Consider the following 22,317-nt stretch of genomic DNA (forward strand, 5'->3'; position numbering starts at 1 on the left):
TATCGGAAACCTAATTTCATTTTTTGCTGGTTTTAGCAATCCACTGTCCCTCACTCCCTTCTCCAATGCAGACAATGACGAATGTGCATCTGGAACTCACAATTGTGATAGTAATGCAACGTGCACTAACATTGCAGGCAGCTTCAACTGCAGATGCAATGCTGGATATACTGGAACTGGATCATCATGTTCAGGTACGTAGACTGCCTCGTGTAGCTGATGAGAGGGAAGCAGTGTACTTCATTACATTCATTTAGTTACTCCCCCCCCCCCTCCCCTCCCCTCCCCTTCATGTATCAGTCTTCTTTTTGTAAATCTCTACCCCCCCCCCCCCTCCAGCCCCAAACCTGTCTCCATCCCTCTTTCTATCTCCATCTTTTATTCCACTTTATCTCACTCCCTCTCCATCCCTCTCCCATGCTGTCATTCGGTTGGCTTAGTTAGCTCCACTCTGTCTGTGGATTCACCCATGCAGTCTATCCACGTATCTACAGTCTATCCCCCCCCCCTTTTCGCCTTCTCCCATTGGACTTTGATATCAGGGAGTCAACTTATTCTTCAGGGTAATGCCAATAAACGTGGAATCTAGAATGGACCCCGGTACCCTGTGAATTATTTTACAGGTACCGGAGTTATTTTCAGAGTTCTTCCAAAATAGCCAATCTGATCGTAGTGTGATCTCTAGAACAGCGAACCATTACACGATCTTCTCCAAATGTCGAAATCCGAGAGCTGTTTTGTGACAAACGCAGCTGGAAATCTGTCAATTTGGCACTGAGGTTACATAGCTAAGGTCAGGGGATGGTGATTAAATTCTGCTATGTACACATGGGCAGTGTGTGCTTCCCCATTCCAATCCACTTCATATGTGCATAACCTAAGTGGAATGTCTGCAAGCCTGATTGTTCTATGTGTATACGTTTGTTCATGCATGCAGACGCGAATGAGTGTGCAATACCAGGTGGTTTCAGCTGCCATCCTAACTCATACTGCAGCAATATAGCAGGCAGCTACACATGTCCCTGCTCCAGTGGATATACTCAGACTTCTCCTAGCATTTGTAAAGGTAAGTGTTAGCATAAATATTCAACAGCCAGAGCTTTCCTGGGCGGCATTGAACTTGTTCTCTTCAATCAACCTACTCTAAATGCTGCGTATCATTTCCAATATTTTGATCTTCAGTTGCAGTCACAGTGAGTGAAACCTGCCCAGCTTTCTGTCAAATGACCCTGACGCATCTATACGACTGGTTCTCATATCCAGTTTCCTGGGGCTGTGAATGGCAACATTTGGGTCTGATTTTAGGAATCAACTGAGGTATCAACTGATGTCAGCTCTGTGTACCAACTCCCCCCCCCCCCCCTCCCCCCCACACACACACCCCATCCCAATCTCCAATGCAGACAATGACGAATGTGCATCTGGAACTCACAATTGTGATAGTAATGCAACGTGCACTAACATTGCAGGCAGCTTCAACTGTAGATGCAATGCTGGATATACTGGAACTGGATCATCATGTTCAGGTCAGTGTCAAATGATGCCGGCCACCCCCCCCCCCCCCCCCCCCCCCCCCGGCCGTCCCCTCTACACACACTTGCCCCCACCGCTACCCCTAGTATATGAAAATCAGCCACTCCTCCACTTTCCAAAACTCGCTCGGTTGACCCACCTCACCAGTACATTATCACTATAATGAGTAAGATTTCGTTGATATTTCGACACTGCCAACAGCAGGGCCTGCTGTAGACATTCAACACAGCCTGGTCAGAGTGTACCTGGCGCATGCAGGCCAACCGGGTCAAACCGGGTCAGAACATCCGGCAGAAAAACAACCAAAAAGCCTGCTCAAAACGCAGGAAAATAGAAAGGCGAATTTATTACCGGAAATTTTAGAGAACAAGGCGAGCTATCAAAGTCCGCAATTAGTGCTAGTAGCAGGACGAACATGTTCACATAATAGAGCACTGGGGGGGGGGGGGGGGGGGTGCCTGCAGCATCCAGGAGCCGAGCAGCATGCCGATAATTGGAAGCAGTGAGTTCTTACCTTTCAACCACGCATCGCGACCAAATCCACCACCGCTCCTCTTCCTTTGGAAATACATCTTGCACAAAGCGAATGACATGGATAGACAGGCATGGTCGTAGTCCAGCCAGGGTCGACCTTTCTTCCAAGAGTCTTGATATATCTTTAATAATCTTTATTTCAGTATTCTTGGAAAGCGTGAGTTCTTTTTCTCTTCGCTGTGGGCTCCATCGTCCAAATCACCAGTCGGCTGAAAACTTGCAACTGTGTCAAAAGCTATAGCCACAGTTACGCTTTTGACTGGCTGCCCAAACCATCGACTTTGAATGTCCTGACTTCCTGCTCGCCGCTGGCTAAATCGCGCTCGAACCAGTTGACCCCAGTTGACCCTACCAATGGCAATGTAGCCGAGTTTCTGTCGCTTGTAGACTGTAGTGTGTACGGTTGCGCTAGATTTGCAAATGATGGGTCCGTGAGTCGTAAAATACCGGTATTTTAGGAATCCATTGTCAGTTTGAGACATTTTTCAGCCGGGTCAGACTGGATCCGGTGTTATACGTTCAGCCAGGTCGTGCAGTTCCCCAGCCGGGCGCGTGACCCGGCTGACCCGGCTCTCCAGCAGGTCCTGAACAGGTCTCATTGTATAGGCAATGAATTGGATTCTCATAGTAATGCTATTCACATCACCAGCAGAGCACTAATTATAATACATGAGCCAAGAATAACTGAAATGAGCATATTAAGGGAGAAATATCAAGCACAAGGTTCAACCATGAGTTACATGCATGGATATTGCTGTTGAATGTATTATTAAAGCAACTGGCTTACTGCATTACCTTCCTGTTTTGCCTGCTGGGCATGCAGACCTCAATGAGTGTGAAGCACGTACACACTCCTGCAGCAATCCTGCAAGAAGAAGACTGTGTGAGAACACTCAAGGTTCCTACAGGTGCTTGTGTCTACATGGATACACCGGTGCAATGTGTACGGGTGAGTGTTCACACGGTTGCTGTGTGATAACAACAGTACACCATTCTCTATCTCCCGTTGCTGCTGATCGTGATAGGTATAGGCAGCTTGTTTATCAGTGTACTTGCAAGTAGTTGGTTTTCTTTTCCTTTTTTTATTTTTATGTTCTTTTGATCCGGCTGCCTTATGACACACATGGTGCCCCTACCACCAAAACGGTTATGGGTTATACTGTATAAGTACACGTTTTTGTTTGGAATTAACTTTCGCTATATTCGTTAAAAGTAAAGTAAAAAAAGTAAATTATCGTGTCCGTTCCCGAAGGGAACTCACGACGGCCGCTAACACCCGATAAACCCTAGCGGCAGATGCAGCGCCTAACGGGGGGGGGGGGTGAGTGGGCAAGTCTCACAACCACTGGCACAAGTGCCGAAAACGACCCCATTAGCTGCATCCATGTACCCCTTGTGCCTGGCCACAAGTTCCCAGTTGACTGTGGGTAGCAGCACGGCTGGAAAAACCGCTCCCAGGCAGGACTTGAACCAGGTACCTCTCGTATCTCAATCATGGTCTTTGACCAACCCACTGTGCCTGCCTGGTATATTCGTTAGGGGGCACGAAATAAGTAAAAAAAATTCTGAACGTTCGGGGTGACAGACCTCGACCAAAAACGAAATTTAGTACGTTACAAGCATGCTGGTGGAGTGAAATAACGAAAGATTTCGTGAACGAAAATTAGTACTTTTACAGTACGTACATACTCCATGGGGAATATGTGCCAAATTCGAAGCCGGGTGGCCTGAAATGAGAATGTGCAGTGATTAATCTCGCCGATATAATGAAGAACCACTGCAATGTGATACCGCCGATTTCCACTTTTATCTTTCCAAAAAATGCAGTGAAGTATGGCATAACCATCCTTGTCCTGAGACTCTGTGTCTCTAGATACCGATCATAATAATATTATCAGGACCCAAACAATGAATCTGTATAATCAAGTATGATTTAGCCCATTTCAACGAAGAAATGTTCTCCTTGCTCGTAGTGGTGATCAAAGCAGATCTGACTGTTAATGTGGATTTAATATCCATAAAGTCCGGGTGTATATCAGAGATGAAGAAGAATCTCCATCGCAGCACAATGCGGTGTGATTTATATGCAGTCAACTTCGCTTATAACGACACTCGGCGAGGCATCAAAAAAGTGTCCTTATTCGCGAAGTGTCGTTATATCCGAAGTCTCATGTATTACAGTGGGATGGGACTTTGCTCTGGGCCTGGAAATTCTGTCGCTATTCGCGAATTGTCGTTATATCCGCAGTCGTTATTAGCGAAGTTGACTGTAAAAATGCAGAAATGCCATGAATTCAGGTCTTTCAAGAGCACCAGTAAGAAGATGTCGGGCGTTGTAATAACACATTTAGCCGAGTGATAGGAATACTGTTGAAGCTAGCCTGACTGAGCAAGATACATGATCGAATGTAGTGCGTAATTATCTTTCCTGAGCTATATTCCACTTCTCTTGCTCGTCCTTCTCCTCAAGCCTGTCATGTAGCTTCAACACTGTATCATTGTCATCATGGGCGTAGGAACCGGTTCGGCAAGCCCGGCGGTCGCCGGACCAATAATTTTCGAATTTTTTTTACACTTCAACCTTGTTGATGGCTTGTCGACTCTTGTACAGGAACCATGTTTTACATCGACAATGCGGTGTATCATCAGCATGCATATTCTTATTTCTCATAGGAATATGCCTTTTAGGCCCAATTTTTCCAAATTTTTTTAGGCCCAATTTTCAAAAAAAATCCCGGGGGAGGACCCCCCGACCCCCTCTCACAATTTCGCCGCACCAATATTAAACTGCTTCCTACGCCCCTGGTCATGCTTCATGGTCGAGATGCCTTTATAGTTTGGATCTGTATGACTCGGGGAGTGTGAGACGCCGGTGTAGTGTCAGTGAGATGGCAGACATAAGGCATTTAACTTCGAAGCAATACCAATTAATGTGAGGATTGTTGTTGTCAGAGTGGTCGTCACTGTCGCTGCTGTGGATTATGTCATCCTCATTGCCAGTGTCCATGATGAGTTTCCCTGTATCCATTGCTGGTTGCAGTGTTGCCATTGCCAGTGTCCAACATTTTGTTTCCTTGTATTTGTTGCTGTTTGCCAGTGCCCAACATTTTGTTTCCTGGTATCTGTTGCTGTTTGCCAGTGTCCAACATATTGTTTCCTTGTATCCGTTGCTGTTGTCCGTGCTGTTGCCATTGCCGGTATTTCCTTGTATCCGTTGCTGTTGTCCGTGCTGTTGCCATTGCCGGTATTCTACTGCAGATATCAATGAGTGCAGCACAGGTACTCACTCCTGTGACGCGGTAGTCAACCCGGATAAGAGACAATGTGTGAACACTGCTGGATCGCACAGCTGTCCTTGTGTGGCTGGATACACGGGGTTGGCCTGCATAGGTTAGTGCGAGAGTGATATTGAGGGTTGGGGTGGGAATCTGGGGGGGGGGGGGGGGGGTTGGGAAGCGGTGGGGGGGGGGGGGTGTGGAGGGTGGAGGTGTGATGGAGGGTATACTAGAAACAGCTCAAGAGCGACGGAGCTGTTTTTGGTATTTTCAAAGGCATGGCTAGATGTATATGGACACCAGCAAACTACACCTGCTTGCTTTATAGGAGAATTTACCAGGGAGGTGGAGTAGGGGTACCGTTATTGTGTTGAAGGATAGTAGCTAGAAAGGCACAATACACGTACATTGTCCTTAAAGAGTGTCCCGGCATGTGCTATACCATTCGATTACCTCATGAATGCAATGTTGTTGTATTTTGCTTTGATGTAATAATGCATGAAAGGAGCTGTGCCGTGCCTGGCTCACCGTCTGACGTTTGTTTCACAATTCTTGCTTAAGAACTGAATTTTTTGGTCACTATGGCTGGATGAAATGGGCCTCCTGTATGTATGTGCAGGTGGATCAGCTTGACTCTGCACTGGGCCTTGGCAGATAATGCTCACAGGTTCGGCTTGGAAACCAGTGAAATTGGTAGAACTGAACAAAGCTAATGGCGGATAACTCCTCAAGTTCTCCTCCTCACCCTTATCCATAATTATACATGTACAAAACATACATGGAACATACCGGAAAAGTTCCATATTCAGTATTATCCGCCCAAGGGCTGCCCTGTAGAACAAGTACGAGTTTGAATTGTCATCCTGTTGATCGTGATACATACAGGACATTAAGCGAATCGAAAGAGTATATTTTCTGGGAATCTGCATCGGATCACAGTACAGTTCTGGCAAGAGCTACGGTTGGGTGCACATAATGGTTTGTGTAGTGCTAGGGCTGTGTAGCGTCGGCATTATTGAATTCACGAGGTTGGGTTTCTCTGGTGAGTGCCGGACTGTTGTACTTATGCAGGAGTTCTACGTACACACACAGGGCATCACTAACTTGCTTTGTGTGCTTTGTAGGGTTATCGTGGTATGCGACTGCATGCCTATGATTGCGTTTGTACTGCATAATTGCTCACTCTAATCTACATTGTTGATTCACACTGCTGGTACACACAGATATAGATGAGTGTGTATCCGGTAATCACAGCTGCAACAAAATGACCAATAGTGACAACAGGCACTGCCAGAATTTGAACGGATCTTACCAGTGCCCATGTCTACCTGGTTATACCGGTGCAGAATGCGATGGTAAGTGATGCTAGTATGATAGACATACAAAGACGCTGGAACCCATACTGATGCACAGATCCTGGAACCCATACTGATGCAAAGAACCTAAGATCCGTACTGGTGCAAATACCCTCGAATCCATACTAACGCAAAGGCCCTGGAATCCGTGCTGATGCAAAAAATGCTGTCTTGGGCTGTGCATGCAAAGGTATGACATATCCCGTATCCTAGTATTTCTCCACAAACAGTGTCCCATTGTGGCACTGGTGACTGCTAAGTTTGCAATACCTAGCCATGGCTGTTTCATGTTCATACCATGCTACAATGGATCGTTACAGCCGCTGTCGTGAACTTGGAAATCCGGTCGAATGACTGGGACGGGCACCCTCAGTGCCTACAGAACGTTGCATGCGATGAAGGGTTGAGCTGAATTCTCCAGATGCCTGCTAGCATGCAGTGAGGTGATGTCATTCACAGGTACTACCGTACACGTATGTGTTCTCACGGCTGCATGGCCAGCGGTTGGGGCCGCTTGACCTCCGACTGAATTTCCATGTCCATGACAGTACAAGAAGACTTGGCTTTGTTCATATTGGGCTTCAAATGCATGGCAAAGATTGCCTTGGTTCTCCAGGTATAAATGTAAAAACCAATTGGCCTGGTGGTCTCATACTAAGGCGGTATTCACTGACGCACAATACTTACCTATCCGTCGTACCTGTGTTTTAAACGCAACCACAGCTTAAATAGACCCACTTTCCTGAACCAATGTTTAATACAAGTGTTGAGTACGAAGAGGATATCATACTCCCCAGACACAACGGGAACGGGTATGTGGAACGACATTACATTTTGTTATAGACCACGAAGAGACGGAAACGAAGACGAACGAAACGACTACATTGTGGAAGAGGGAGAGAGATCGAGCGAGGGCGGCAATATAAAGGGCCTGGGTAGCTATCGCAAACATGAGCGTGCAAGTAGCTACCCAAGCCAACGGAACGAAAGGTGTCAAAAGGTGAGTACGAGGGTACATCCAGGCTAGCTTGGAAAAGGGTGTACATTGTACGGGAAGAGGCACCTAACTCTAGTACTTACCTATCTTCTTGCAGATATAGATGAATGCAGTAGTGGTGTTAGTACCTGCAATCAGACTATCAACCCGGACAACAGACATTGTACGAATACAAATGGATCTTATGAATGCCCATGTTTGACTGGATACACTGGAGATCAGTGCATAGGTAAGTCAGACCTGTACAATATGTAATTTGGTCTTGAGCTCGACTACATGCAGTGCCAGTGTCTGCTCTAGGATTTTAAACCTACCGGGTACACGTGTGCCTGGCACAACTCTTGCAACCGGGTCAGAGCCGGGTACTGGGGACGCTCAAAAGCTGCCACTGCTCCTCATGGTGCCGCAGAGTATTATTGACTCCCTGATGATCATACTGCTGCCACTGGGCACTCTGTCTGCACGCGCCTGCACTAGCTGCAGCCTGTCATATCAGTGTCTGTAGCTTCTTGAAGAATAAAAAGTACTCGACATGTCTCCCAACCAGGTCACACGTGGCCCAGTGTTCTTTTTCCAGACGGGTCCAAGTACCCCCCCCCCCCCCCCACACACACACCACCCAACCGGGGCGCTGACCCAGCTGATAGGGCTCTGGAGCAGACACTGATGTACATGATTGTACATGTACTACATAAGCTTGCAATGAGTTGAAGCAAAGATTATAGCCTTGTTCCATTACAAATTTGTTTCAGTTTCACTAATTGACCAACTGTCCTGAAAAGTCCTTCATCTCGAGCCCTGTATGATACATCAACTTACGCATACATTTCGGCATGGTTACAAAGATTTTCAGTGTAAAAAAGGCATCCGCGACACCTCAGGTGGACCGGCCTGAATATCATGTTGAATAGAAGTACTTACCTCTCTTCTTGCAGATATAGATGAATGTAGTAGTGGTGTTAGTACCTGCAATCAGACCATCAATCCAGACAACAGACATTGTACGAATACATATGGATCTTATGAATGCCCATGTTTGACTGGGTATACCGGAGATCAGTGCATAGGTAAGTTAGACCTGTACAATGTGTATGTACATGTAAGTATTGAGGACAACTACAACTAGTACAGTGCTAGCCAAAGAAATCCAACCTTATGGATATAATAGCAGCTGGCACTACGCAGCTCCAGCACTGCACTTACTGGTCTGTACACTCGATCGTGGCACAACTTTATTCATGAGGTTGGATTTCTCTGGCCAGCACTGTACATGTACAGTACATGCACTACACTCAACCTGCGGACAGAACGGTTTCGTCCTTTACGACAACAAAGCTTGCAATGAGTCAAAATGAAGACATAGCCTTGACCCCCCCCCCCACCCTTTGTAAAACTTGTTTCATTTGCTTCTACCGTCGATGTATCGCGGACATTATCAAGTAGTTTGCAATGAAGTATGTTGTTGTCTGAAGATTGGCCTGATTGCCGTCAAAGTGAAGAATAACAACAAATTTCAGCCTCGTTCCACTGCTTACTTACATGAATGTCTCTTGGCTCTGCCCTTGCGGTGTGGCACACTTTTGCCAGTAGTTAGCAGCACGGCAAGGAGAAATTTGGCATGTGTACAGTACTAGTAGTAGTAGTAGCAGCAGCAGCAGCAGCAGTAGTAGTAGTAATAATACTCATAAAAAGGACACCCTTCACCCTCATTACGAAAGTGCAGCAGTAGTAGTAGTATTTATAACATCGAACAACTCAACAGTGTTGACACACAAATTCAAAGAGCGCCGATGAGGCAAAAAGGAAAAAGAAAAGTTAAAACATGAGGCTATAGACAATGTGAAGACCCAGGAAAGGTAAAGAAAGATAATGAAGAACATACATGGAGTGTGACTTGCACCAAGGAAAAAGAAGTCAATAAGGATATACAACGGTCACTCAAGGATATACAACGTTCACCACACATTGGTAACGCGGCCAAAAAGGAAGTTAAGAAAGCGGTTGACACAGTCATAAACTGTTATTTTTATACAAGACAGTATTGTACAACAGAACCATGTGTACGAATGCGCCGTAAAATGTATATGTATGACCTAGTGGAGGGTTTCTGCCCAGATGTTCGAAAAATAGTAGGAGTTGCACTTTAATATAAGTTCAATTTGTTGCAGGGAGATTGTATGTTTGTTCAGCCTACTGTTCGTTGCCTTAGCTTTTGTCCTTTTCCCCTTCTTTTCTTGCAGCGTTGCCTACCAGTTCCACAATATCATCTACAGATCAAAATGACAGCGTTGCATCAAGTAGTGAATCCATCTCTATCATTGCCATTGGCATTCCTACCGGGATTCTAGGGACCATTGCCCTGCTTGTGATCACAATCTTGCTCCTCCATCGCAAGAGAATGAATTTGAGTAGAACCAGTGGCAAGGCTTCGTCAACGCCAGCGGAACACGTGTACTGTTACATCAACACCGAGACATTGCAGACCTCAAGGCCTGGGCAAGTACAGCTGCCACCAATCCCAGGAGGCATGGAACCAATCAACAATGCCACTCCCAGGTCATCAGCTATAGCTGATGCAGCCACTAGGAGTGCCTATGAAGATGTGGAACTGAAACTTGTCATCATGGGCACTTCCCAGGAGGAAATGGTCTGCTCGGAAACAGAGGATGGCAACCAGCTTGCAAACCATGGCAACAATGAAGCTTCATATCAAGGCATGACTGATGCCGAAGTCATAGCAGGAACTAAATGTGAAGAATACAGCCAACAAGCGACGAGTTCCAGGAGTCACCCTGAGAATGCAACAAATACGTTACCTACCTCTCGTAGCAACCCCTCAAATGATACTCACAATACCTCCACTCCAGCATTGATTGACAGTGCTCTACTCAGTACGGAATCACAGAGTGAACTTTGTCCCTCACCTGTGACAGCGGTTAACCAGGGGCCACCCATTCCTCAACGCCCTGCAGAGGAAGACAATCAAGAAGCATTGACTGCAAATCCATCTTATTCACATCATAATACTATTGTGGACGCAGCGATAAGTGATGCAAACTTGCTACTTACAGCCAACCCAAGCTACAGCGAAAGCAAACCAAGGCTTGCTTCAACAGACACTCAGGCACCCCGTGAACCCTCTGCATCGCCCAGGAGAAAAGTCTACCTTGGCCCTCCGGTTACTCCTAGACCTCCAGTGGATGGTGCTACTCCGACTTTGACGAACAATCCAATCTATCCCCTTCACACACCAGGAAACGAGGCTGCAAGCACTGAAAACATGTCGCTTACTGCCAATCCAAGCTATTCACAGATTGATTTACCAGTTACAACCAGTGATGATGTACCGCGTGATCGATGTTCTTCACAGAGCCAGGCATTACCGCGACTATCAGTGGATGGCAGCACCGTAGCTTTGACCGAAAATGCCGCCTACCCACTTCACAACCCCGCTGCTCAATCAACAACCAAGGATGACAACACACAGCTGACAACCAACCCAAGCTACTCACACAACGACCCCACACGTGAGTCTCAAACGAACATTAAACGCCCTGTATCTCCAAGGAGAAAGGTTTACCAAGGCCCACCGGTAACACCCCGACCACCACCAGCAGCAGATAGCAGTGCAGCACTGATGGCTGACAATCCATCCTATTCCCTCCACACTCCACACACTCCAGTTACAGCAATGACGACTAATCGCTGCTACACACAAACCAGCCCATCCGTCACTGGTCAGTGTGTGACCAGGGCAAAGCTGACTGCCAATCCTAGCTACTCGTATACAGCACTTGGAGGCACACAGGCACAGCATGGCAACGATGCGCTTGACGCGGATAGCCCAGATGATCCTTCCACCCAGCCTACTTTACATTCTGCAAGAATTGGGAATTTGGCATCTACTGGTGAGTTTCATGTAACAGGTTTAATCAAACTTGAAAAGTAAGAGGCCTGGTTGAGCGTGCCTCGACCAGTTATATGCAAAATGTGATAGTATACATGTGGCAATGGCGCCAATGAAGGTGCTAATAGACAGGCGTAAGACGCATGAGGTGCGAGGGAGTGTAAAGTTATAGAGAACAGGGGAAAACTGTTACATCATCCCCCTCCTATGGAGAGGAAGGAGCTTATAACCCAAATGCTCAAGTGGAATAGAGTACAATAAGCGCAAACACGTGCGAGACGAAAAAAGGCTTCGCACTGAAGTAACACAATAAGACGACTGAAACTCCATGCAAATAAAGTGTAATAAGCTCAACAAATGTGTAAGGTGAAACTAGAAGTTCAACTGCAAAACTCAGCGGGCAGAAGCCAAGGTTTTGTACTTCTGAAGTGGAACAATGTCATTACCAGATTCATCCAACAAATAATGTTCAGGCTCCCAAGTGGCATCAGAGTAGCCTTGCCACTTGACTAGGTACTGAAGCTGATTCTGCCGGCGGCGGTGACTGAGAATGTTCTCCACCACATAGCGGGCATGACCATCAAGGTCCGTGATAGGCGGAGGCGTAGGCTGTCTCCTATTAGGAATAGCGTTCTTCTCGTAGGCACGGAGTGCCGACACATTAAATACCGGGTGACAGCGGCTGGTATGAGGCAACTTGAGCTTGTAGGCATTCGGGCCGACCACATGGGTTATAGGAAAGGGGCCAAACCACTTGGGGCGTAATTTATGGGATGGTCGGTCCCGAGCTTCAGGAGTCAGGAGGAAATCCCGGTAGACCATTACCAAATCTCCCACCTTCAGCTTTCCCTCGACCCTTGTCCGATCTGCATAGAAGGCCTGACGAGCTTGAGCTGCCACTAGCGCATCTTGTGAGATCTTGACCGCGTCTTGTCTTGCTTGCAACCAATCAGCTGAATCTCTGCCTCCCTGAATAGGGTTGAGGAAGTCGGGTGGTGCTCTGGGATTTAGACCGTAATTTAAGAAGAACGGTGTGTTTCCTGTAGATGATTGAGTAGCGCTGTTGATAGAAAACTCACAGAGAGGTAGGAGCATATCCCAGTTATCTTGTTTATGATTTACAAAAGCCCTCAGCACATCCTCTACTATTCTGTTTACTCGTTCAGTTAGGCCATCTGTCTGAGGGTGATTGGCAGTACTAAATGCTAGTTTCGTTCCTAAGCGATCAAACAATTCCTGAAAAAATGCTGCCGTAAATCTTGGATCACGATCACATACAATACTAGAACTCAAACCATGAAGTCGAAATACATGTTGAATATACAGATCAGCACTTCCTTTAGCGTCAATAGTAGAGGAAGTAGGTGCTAAATGTACACACTTTGTCAAGCGGTCTACAAATACATATATAGCATCATGACCTGTGTCGGTCCTAGGCAAACCCATGATAAAATCCATCGAGATATCCGCCCACGGCTGACTGGGCACTGGTAAATTCTGCAAGAGACCAGTTTTTAGCTGGCCGCCTTTAACTCGTTGGCAGACGTCACATGACTTGACAAACGCCTTTACATCCAGTCCCATTCTGGGCCAATAGAAATATCTAGCGAGTCTGAAGTAGGTGCGATCTCGACCGGGATGCCCCGCAGTCACACAGTCATGGTATTCTTGAAGCAGGGCGAGTCGGAGTTTGCTACTCTTTGGAATGCATAACCTGTTCTGTGGTGAAGATCTGAGATAAAGATAACCGGGTGTTTCATTTAGAAGGTAACGGTCGTGCAGATTGTCATGGCTTGAATTTTTCAGTCTCCTGATAATGGGAGCAAGATCCTTGTCGCACTTGTAACCGCTGACAATTAACTGCGCTAAGTCTGGATTAATCTCTAGGGTATGCTCTATGGCATTCAACTGAATGTTAGGAGGATAGGATGACCCGCCTATTTCAGAATCACTGAACAGATCTGGACGGCGTGAAAGCGGGTCGGCAATGTTTTTCTTTCCTGGTTTGTGAAAGACCGTAAAGTCATAATCAGCTAAAAACTCTACCCATCTTGCCTCACGCTTGGTGAGAGTCGGTTTGGTTCGTAAATAGACAACACCCATATTATCAGTCATCAGGTCAAAGTGGCGGAATAGATAGATTCTCCAGCACTTTAATGCAAATACCACAGCCAACGTTTCCCTCTCGGCCGCAGTATAGTTGCGTTCTGCAGCTGACAGTTTCCGACTACAATAGGCTACGGGATGCAAATCCATATCTTCTCCCTGCTGCAGGAGCACACCCGCCACGGCAAAGTCACTTGCGTCAGTTTCTACCGTGAAGCTTTTCTCAACATCGGCCAGTTGCAACACTGGCGCCTCGAGTAATGCTGATTTTAGAGACTCGAATGCCTTCTGTCTAGCAGCGCTCCATTCAAAGCGTGAATTTTTTCCGGTGATTTCTTCTAATGGACGAGAGATGGTCGAGTGTCGATCTATGAACCTTCGGAAATAGTTTGCAAAGCCAAGAAACTTCCTCACATCAGTTACTGACGACGGAGTTGGCCATGTTTCCACAGCACTTATCTTCTTGGGATCAGGGGAAATTGATGTGCCGTTGATTTTATGCCCCAAGAAGAGAACTTCTCTCACGCCGAATTCGCATTTAGACTGTTTGCAATACAGCTCACTATTTCTAAGTGTTTCTAGAACTGTTTGAAGATGATGCTGATGATCTTCCCAGGTCTTGCTGAAAACTAGAATGTCATCCAAGAATACTACAACGAATTTTCGGAGATGCGGTTGCAGAATAGAGTTCATGAGTGACTGAAAGGTGGCCGGGGCATTAGTCAGCCCGAATCCCATGACTCTAAATTGGAAGTGGCCGAACGGCGTATTAATGGCCGTCTTAGAAACATCCGAGTCTTGAATTCTGATTTGATTGTACCCCGACCGCAAGTCCAACTTGGAGAAATATGCACTGCCCTGGATCGTGTCGAATAAGTCATCAATATTAGGAAGACAAGCTTTGTTTTTGATCGTAATTCTATTCAATTCTCGCCAATCGCACACCATTCTCAGAGTACCATCCGACTTTTTCACAAAAAACACAGGTGCACCGTATGGCGACTTACTTGGCTCAATGAATCCCTTCTCAAGTAATTCTGACAGCTGTGACTGGAGCTCGTCCATCTCTGGTTTCGGCAGGCGGTAGGCGGGTCGAGACGGTGGTCTGGCTCCATCTTCTATCTGGATTTCATGGTCGACTGGTCTCTTCGGTGGAAGCTCATTCGGCAGCTCGTCTGGAAATAAATCCTGGTACTTCTTGAGCAGGTTCTGGATGTCTTGTTGCTCTGATTCCTGGAGTTGTGGCCCGGAACGATTCTCCTCGTTTGCAGCAGTGACCCATGCAAGAAACCCCTCGGCACCACTCCTCAGGGCATGACGAGCTTGTCGGCCACTGATAAACATGCTTTCCACAGATGGCCGGTCGGCTGTCGGCGGGTTAGCTGAAGGCAATTTGGCAACAAAGGGCTCACCGTCCAACTGAACTTCGTTCGTACGGAAGTTGATGCTGGGGTTGTTCCTTGTAAGCCACGGCTTGCCAAGAATAGCGTCGTAGCGAGTCAGGGGGTACACAGTAAAGTGCTGTTCCTCACTGAAGCCCCCGACTATCACCCTTAGCGTGCGTGTGGAAATCTGCGGGACCTCGCTGGTCGAGCCGTCCGCCAATGTTACGCTCAGCACTGCTGAGCTTGCATCCGTGTCAAGATGATGCTTTCGAACAAAACTGTCTGCAATGAAGTCATGCGTCGAACCGGAATCTATCAGCATCACTGCATGGCGACCGCCGATCTTTCCCTGTATGCGCAGTAGGTCGTGTTCAGGTTCATTGCCGACGCTGACGTTGCTGACATGACACCTTTCTGCAACGGGACAATTTCCTACAGCTATGGGTGTCTCCGGCTCCGTAGGTTCCTGGAGAGCAACGTCTTCAACCTCCAGAGCTCCGAACCGGTTAGCGACTGGTACCGGCGTGGGTGCTTGGGTCGTCGCCAGTAAGCGCACCCCCTTTCTTACTGGCGACCAGCGTTTGGGTAGCGCTGTCCACCCTCAGTACAGTCTTTAGCGAGGTGGCCTGGCTTCCTGCAAGCAAAGCAGTGTCCCATTGCTCGCAGTTGGACACGCTCTTGGTCCGTCAGCTTGCGGAGGCCCTGAGTCTGACCACGGAAGCTGGGCACGGAACGCGACTCTCTACTGGCTGGTGGCCCCGACGCCGGTGGCCCTGACGACTGCTCCACGGTGTTTGCTGCCATGACAGCTTGCTCCAGGGTACGTGGATGCTCACGCATGACCTGTCGCTGGATGTGCGGCACTAGACCCCTGACGAACAGCAGCGCTCTGGTGTGGTGGTCGATTTCCGGCACTTGCAGGCTGAGGCGAGTGAAAGCAGCAATGTATGCGTCCAGCGATCCGCGCTGCGCTGCGGAAATTAGTCCCATACGCGATGTTTCCTCGTTGTGCCGTGGTCCGTACACATCGCCAAGTGCCGCTTTCAGAGCAGGCCAGTCGGAAAACACTTGGTTAGCTTCCAATGCCGCTATCAACCAAAGACGAGCGTTTCCAGTCAAAAATCCTGCCGCGTAGTCGACCCTCTGTGCCGCATTTGGGAGCGCCAACGACCGTAGGGCCATGTCCATTGCAAACGTCCATTCTTTGAATGTAGCGGAATCTCCTCCAAACACAGGCGGCTCTTTCGTAAGGCGGGGTGTTGGCTCCCACGGTTCCGAGTTCGGATGTATCGTTCGGTTTCCTTGGCTAACGCGCTGAGCGGTCTTGATATCGTTTATCAGCCGAACGACGAGTACGAGGAGCGTAAGCAGAGCGACCAGAACACCTGCCAAAAGCAGAGTAGGAACCATCCTCTGCTACCAGTGTAACAGGTTTAATCAAACTTGAAAAGTAAGAGGCCTGGTTGAGCGTGCCTCGACCAGTTATATGCAAAATGTGATAGTATACATGTGGCAATGGCGCCAATGAAGGTGCTAATAGACAGGCGTAAGACGCATGAGGTGCGAGGGAGTGTAAAGTTATAGAGAACAGGGGAAAACTGTTACATTCATCCTTCATCCACAGGAATGACAGCAACTCCTTTTAACCAGACGGACTCACCCCCCAATCCGTCAATGTCACCCTCTTCGTCATCACTGCTCCCTGTCAACCCATCATATCTTATCAGCACTGAAAATTCTTCCACACTTACAAACCCTGTATCATCGCCACAGACAACTGGAAATTGTGATGAGCCAGAAAGGAGGAAGTCGTATGAAGGTCCACCTGTTACTCCACGCTCAGCTTTCCAACGTGATCCCAGCTTACAGGAGGATGGCGTGCCTACTACTCCAACAAACTCTGCCGCTGATTCCAGTTCAGAGCCAGGTGAAAACTTTGCAGTATTACCTGGAGACACAAACAAATCATACGACGAACCTCAAGTTCCTCTCCGTCCAAAAGTGGAAGTTGAAGCCAGCGCTGCTGAAAATTCTTCCGATGCAACGAAACCCGATATCATGGACATTGACATTGTACAATAGGCACTGGACATCAGTTAGTCCGATGAAAGCCCATCGTTTGCTCCTCACCCCAAAATTACCGGACTTATCTCAACTAGCAAGTTCATTTTTTTAAGTTAGGCGATCACCACGAATAGCTCTCAGTTAGACCAGCAATCACCATCAAATGTAGCACTTCAAAACTCCTCCAGCAACAGCATTCTCTCTCTCTTTCTCTCTCTCTTTCTGCTACTGTCATGTTTCATTGCAAATGCCCTAATGTAGTGTATTTTTTCCACAGAAGGAGATCTTCCATTTACTAGTGCTCGTGTAAAAATCTCTAAAAGTAACACACTGTTTACATTCTCTTCGGGTAGTTTTCCAATCAGCTCAGCTCTGAAATTTCGTCTTGAGTTCAACATATTTGTACCTGTAATTATTTGCTTACAGGTTTTTGTATCCTCTTTTCCTACAATCCACCCAGGCACTTCCTCTTAGTTCGCCGTTTTGCTTGGCTGATCTTTCACTGCTGACAATCATTTCTGTGGTTGCTCACGATCTCTACATTCTGTATTGCTGTGGGATGTGTATGCTACTGTGGCGATTCAACCATAGTCTGTTGATAAGTGAACATAAATTGTGCAAAACCGAACGCCTCAGTAATACAGTACTGTACGTCGACAATGAGAGCAATGAGCCGTACTTACCTATACTGCCAAACGATCGTCGTGTGAAACTGCTGCTTGTTTCTGTTGCTTACTCAGTGGCGGATCCAGGGGGGGGGGGGAGGGGGGGGGGGGGAGGGGGTTCCATGGAACCCCCTAAATTTTGCAAAGTGTGCTGCTGAGAAATATCGAAAAATATCATGTGTGCACAAAAGGACGTCCGTCCGATCACAGTGCGCGCAGTCTCTGAGTCAAGGAGTACAATGCACTGCATGCGCGTTCGGTAGATCGATGCTGCACCGGTATAGTAGTAGTCTGTATTGGTGTTCACGTCCGTGATTTACAAACGGACACTGTAGACAACATTGGGTGGTTGTTTCCTTTTTGATCTTTCGAAACGATCTAAACTTACCTCCATTGGCACTGTCATTCACTGCTGCTCAGGATGGGTGTGGTGTGGTCAGTATTCCTTGGACAAGTTTTTTGCAGAAGAGAAACACTGTGACTCTTCAACGAACTTCGAATCGTACACGTAGAGTTCAAGCTCCTCAGAAGATGAGGGCTCCGACACCCAAGCAAAGTCAGTAATCTCTACCTGCTGCAGCATGCAGTAGTGACTATTTGGTCCTCCGCAGGAACGGAGTGCTGCGCCAGCGATGTGTTTTAGATGACATTGGAAGGATTGTACAATTGTCGACACTGTTTCGCTGTTGTTGTTTCTGTCACTGAAGTGAAGACGATGCTCTTGTCCTGTGACTATAGAGCATTTTTGCATCGTAAAAACGCCAAAATTTTCCGAAAGTACAAATGGGCAGGGAAAGAAACTTAGTTGTCATTTCGGCATTCCTGGCTCTCAACGTACCCATGGCTTGCATATTCGATCTTTACAAGAATTTGAAAGGGTCTTCAAGCCCTCACTGAACCTGTGTGCCAGTCGATTGCATACAGTCATGTATATGAATTATGATTATGTGTGTCCGTACTAAATAATATACAATGTAGGGTAAGCAGCAGCATTTGGCCCTGTACAGGTTGTCCATCGTCCATCGCACCACAACTGCGCTCCGACTCAGTCTCCAGCGATGGTGGTGTGCTGTGGCAACGTGTCGACTCGAGGCCGGCTGGAGAGCGCAGTTGTGGTGTGGTCGATGATGGAAAAATTCATGTACCGGTATATGTCCGTAGTGTGTGTTTAAAAGCATGTGATTTCCACTAACACAATCGGATTGTCGTTATTACAAGTGTCAACCGCACATCTGATTCCATAATAATTTGACTGTTCAATTTTAGTTCAACCGGAACCCCCTGTAGAGATCTCTGGATCCGCCCCTGTTACTGGTCCATTTTCATTGGCATTGTCTACGTATAGTACTGCATTATTGAGGCGTTCGGTTTTGAACGATTTATGTTCTTTTGGCTTCCCTTCCTTCCAGTTGCTCTTTGTATCTTAAGATCCGTACAAGTTGTGTGGTTTGTTACTGTGTGTCCCTGGATCGTGCTTTGACCGTATAGTCCAATGGTTTTGCCAGTATTGTCATCGACCTGTATCTACATCCGTCAACGTTCTCCACAGCTGAGACTTTCAGCCTGTCTTTGTTCTGTGCACTTCCTTTCCTGTGTTAGAGCTAACACTTAGAACCTTCCAAGTTGGAATGCTGTTTGGAGTGCGCATCCAAGATGTGCTAGAGCTGACCGCCAGTTAGTTGTAGAACGTCAGTGCAGTGCAATGTTGACGCATGAGCTGATTGTCCATTAACTTTATCCCAATGCAAATATTTGGACCCCACCTGCAGAAAGACAATCTGGTAAATCAGCCCTGGCATCTGTCAAGACCAGAAGCATCGCACGTGCATCCTGCAGCACGCCAACCTATTGATGGCATGTGCCACGCACATGGCTGAATTGGCAGCCGCAGGCGCCTGATCAGCACCTGTGTACGACAAGGAGGTCGGCACCCTGCTTTACCGGACGAGAACCGTTTCCTGTTGGTATGCTTTACATGTGGCCCTTGTCTTGCCATTGAGGCTGATGATCAAAGTAACTTGGATAGTTTTAGAAAGTGAGACCCTGACGAGTTGTGAATCATGGCGGATATCACCCACTCTAGCTAGTGTGGGCAAGTGGTTCGACCTCGATATACATGTCACGATCGTGCCATCAAGGACACTTCGCACAGATGTTTTGCCCTCATCTTCTCTGTCTAACCTAGTCAAAGTCAAAAGGAAATGCTGGGAATGATGCATAGTGGCAAGCTTGCTGTAACCATTGTAAATCAACCATGGTAAATCAAATAGGTCAGCATGTGTTTGCATGTACTGCTCAATAGCCCAATCCCAGACACAACCGTCAGCGTCCGCCGCACAACTAGCAGCTTTGCCCACAGCACTTTTGCAATGATACGGATCCACTCATACCCACAGTGTGACGGGGTGCTGAGCGATTACTGATTCCAGTCAGGGCTCAGGTCGGAAGAGAAAGACGGCGGAACAAGTCGCATGAAGATTGCAATGTGGACCCTAAGGGCATGCACAGGTCTATACTATAGTAGATCTACCAGGAATTGAGTAATCCTGCTGGAGAGACTGACAAGACTTGATTACCTTTCCAAGTTTGAGTTAATTCTTCAACAGCATACACCGATGCCCGGAGACTGATTAGCATTCACCGGTATCCACCATGTTCTCCCGATGCGTTGTAGTCTTGTTGATCGTGCTATACTGGTGGACTAGCGTGGTCTCCATTGCCGGCGCCGCTACCAACCCTTGCTTTCCTGCGCGTCGCAAACGGACCTTTCACGCTCAAGGAAATCTTTACTATGAATTCTGGAAAAACACCATCACCCTCGACAGCCCGTTGAGACTCAATGCTTGGTTTACGCTGAGCTACGAGTTTCCTGCTGGCTGCGATATTGAACTGACCGAAATACGGTACACACTGCAGGGGGCGTGCAGCGTGCGACTATTCTTAGCACGGGGTGAACCACCACAGTCGTTTTGGGACTCGACTTGGGGTGCATGGTCACCTGTGACCGTTTCAAGACAGGACCATGTCGAGTACCAGAGCTTTCTCTTCTCCATCCGTTCCATAGATCAAAAGTTCAAGATTAAATTCGCGTTCTCAGCGGTTGGACGGTGTAATGTTGCCAGACTTGCCGGTATGGACACCCTGACCACGTTAATCATTAGAGGTGAGATATTAATGTATAAGCAGAAATAGTCGTCTGGAATTTAAATTCGTCTTTTTCGTCCAAGGAGCTTTTGGACTAAATTGAATGCCGGACTAATGTCGATTTGTCCAGCTTTTCAATACACTCTTGTGATCCATGGACGAAATTTTCGACCGGACGAACTCCCTTTCTTTGGAGTTGCCCGACGATATGTTCGGCCTGTACAGTATGCTTTACAGATAGTCATGACAGATTCCATGGCCTAGGGGAGCGACGAGGGGTTCTCCCGTCTAGACTGCGAGAGTGTTAAGTTCTCAGTTACATGCATGAGACAGGAATAATGCAAGGCGTCGTCGAATTTTAATTATCACGGAGTTGGCTTACAAGTAACAGCAGGCAGCACGGCGGGAACTGACCATGCCCTTGGTGATACAATCAATCAACACACAATGTGAGAATGGTATCATCACTACGTAGGTTTAGCAAGACGAAATCTCGTTCGTGTTCGCATTCAAAGGCAAGTCGAACTCAGTGTCGAAATTCGCGTTATGAGAAGGATAATCAAACATGCATGATGTTGACACGTGGTACATGTACATGATTGTGTACAGGCAGTACAGCGTAGTAAATTTATGACTGTCCTGGCACGAATCCACGATTCGTGATTCGACTACTAAGTATTCCGAACGAAAATTCGCAATCCATTTCGCGAACCGAAAAATGTTCGCGTAACTCGAACGCGAAATTCGTGATGCTTAAACCTCCCTATTGACTCACTTTAGGCGGCGTCGTAGTCCGTAGTCTCGCGAAACACAGGCGATTTGTTGATAGCCTGAGAACATCAACTTTCGCGCTAACATGGCATACCGTAGTTATGCTCTGCTCCTAACGGTGTAACATTAAGATCTGATTGCTGTCTATCGCTAGTACAGAGCTGTGAAGATAGCATGCTCTTGTCCAAAGACAACACACCTTTACTGTTGATAATACATAACGCAATACTGCGCTTCATTGAACGTCGTCGGGTCACTAGCTGTTTTAGTTTCAAGCTTCGTACATGCACAGGAATTGTGTACGTTTTGAAGGATATTAGAGAGTTTACGCTTCAGGTTTTTTTCTTCAATTTCGAGCGTGAGATCTCATGGCCAAATTTGAGCTCCTCAGGTTGCAACGTGAGATTTCAACGCGACAGAGGGCCAACTCAAATTGAAAGAAAGCGATTCAATGCACTTTTTCTCACGTTTGAAATTGAAGAAGCGTGAAGCGTTGCTGGATTGGGTACCGTTTGGTCCACCCGTTGTTCATGCAGACAAGAACGAGTGTCTCTTATCCCCGTGTCGTACGGGTGCCGAGC

At 47.2% G+C, this 22,317-nt stretch overlaps 1 protein-coding gene across 1 annotated transcript in view; it reads left to right on the forward strand.

Moving 5' to 3' along the window:
* LOC135811636 (protein eyes shut-like) overlaps positions 1-22,317 on the forward strand; it is a 54,345-nt gene that overhangs the window by 8,055 nt on the left and 23,973 nt on the right. The window contains exons 5-12 of the mRNA XM_065324866.1: positions 72-194; positions 938-1,066; positions 1,404-1,526; positions 2,891-3,016; positions 5,326-5,457; positions 6,566-6,697; positions 7,792-7,923; positions 8,630-8,761. Coding sequence (XP_065180938.1) covers positions 72-194; positions 938-1,066; positions 1,404-1,526; positions 2,891-3,016; positions 5,326-5,457; positions 6,566-6,697; positions 7,792-7,923; positions 8,630-8,761 — 1,029 coding nt within the window. The remainder of the gene's footprint in view (positions 1-71; positions 195-937; positions 1,067-1,403; positions 1,527-2,890; positions 3,017-5,325; positions 5,458-6,565; positions 6,698-7,791; positions 7,924-8,629; positions 8,762-22,317) is intronic.

The sequence above is a fragment of the Sycon ciliatum genome, chromosome 3, assembly GCF_964019385.1.
Source record: "Sycon ciliatum chromosome 3, ocSycCili1.1, whole genome shotgun sequence".
Classification (NCBI taxonomy): Eukaryota; Metazoa; Porifera; class Calcarea; order Leucosolenida; family Sycettidae; genus Sycon; species Sycon ciliatum.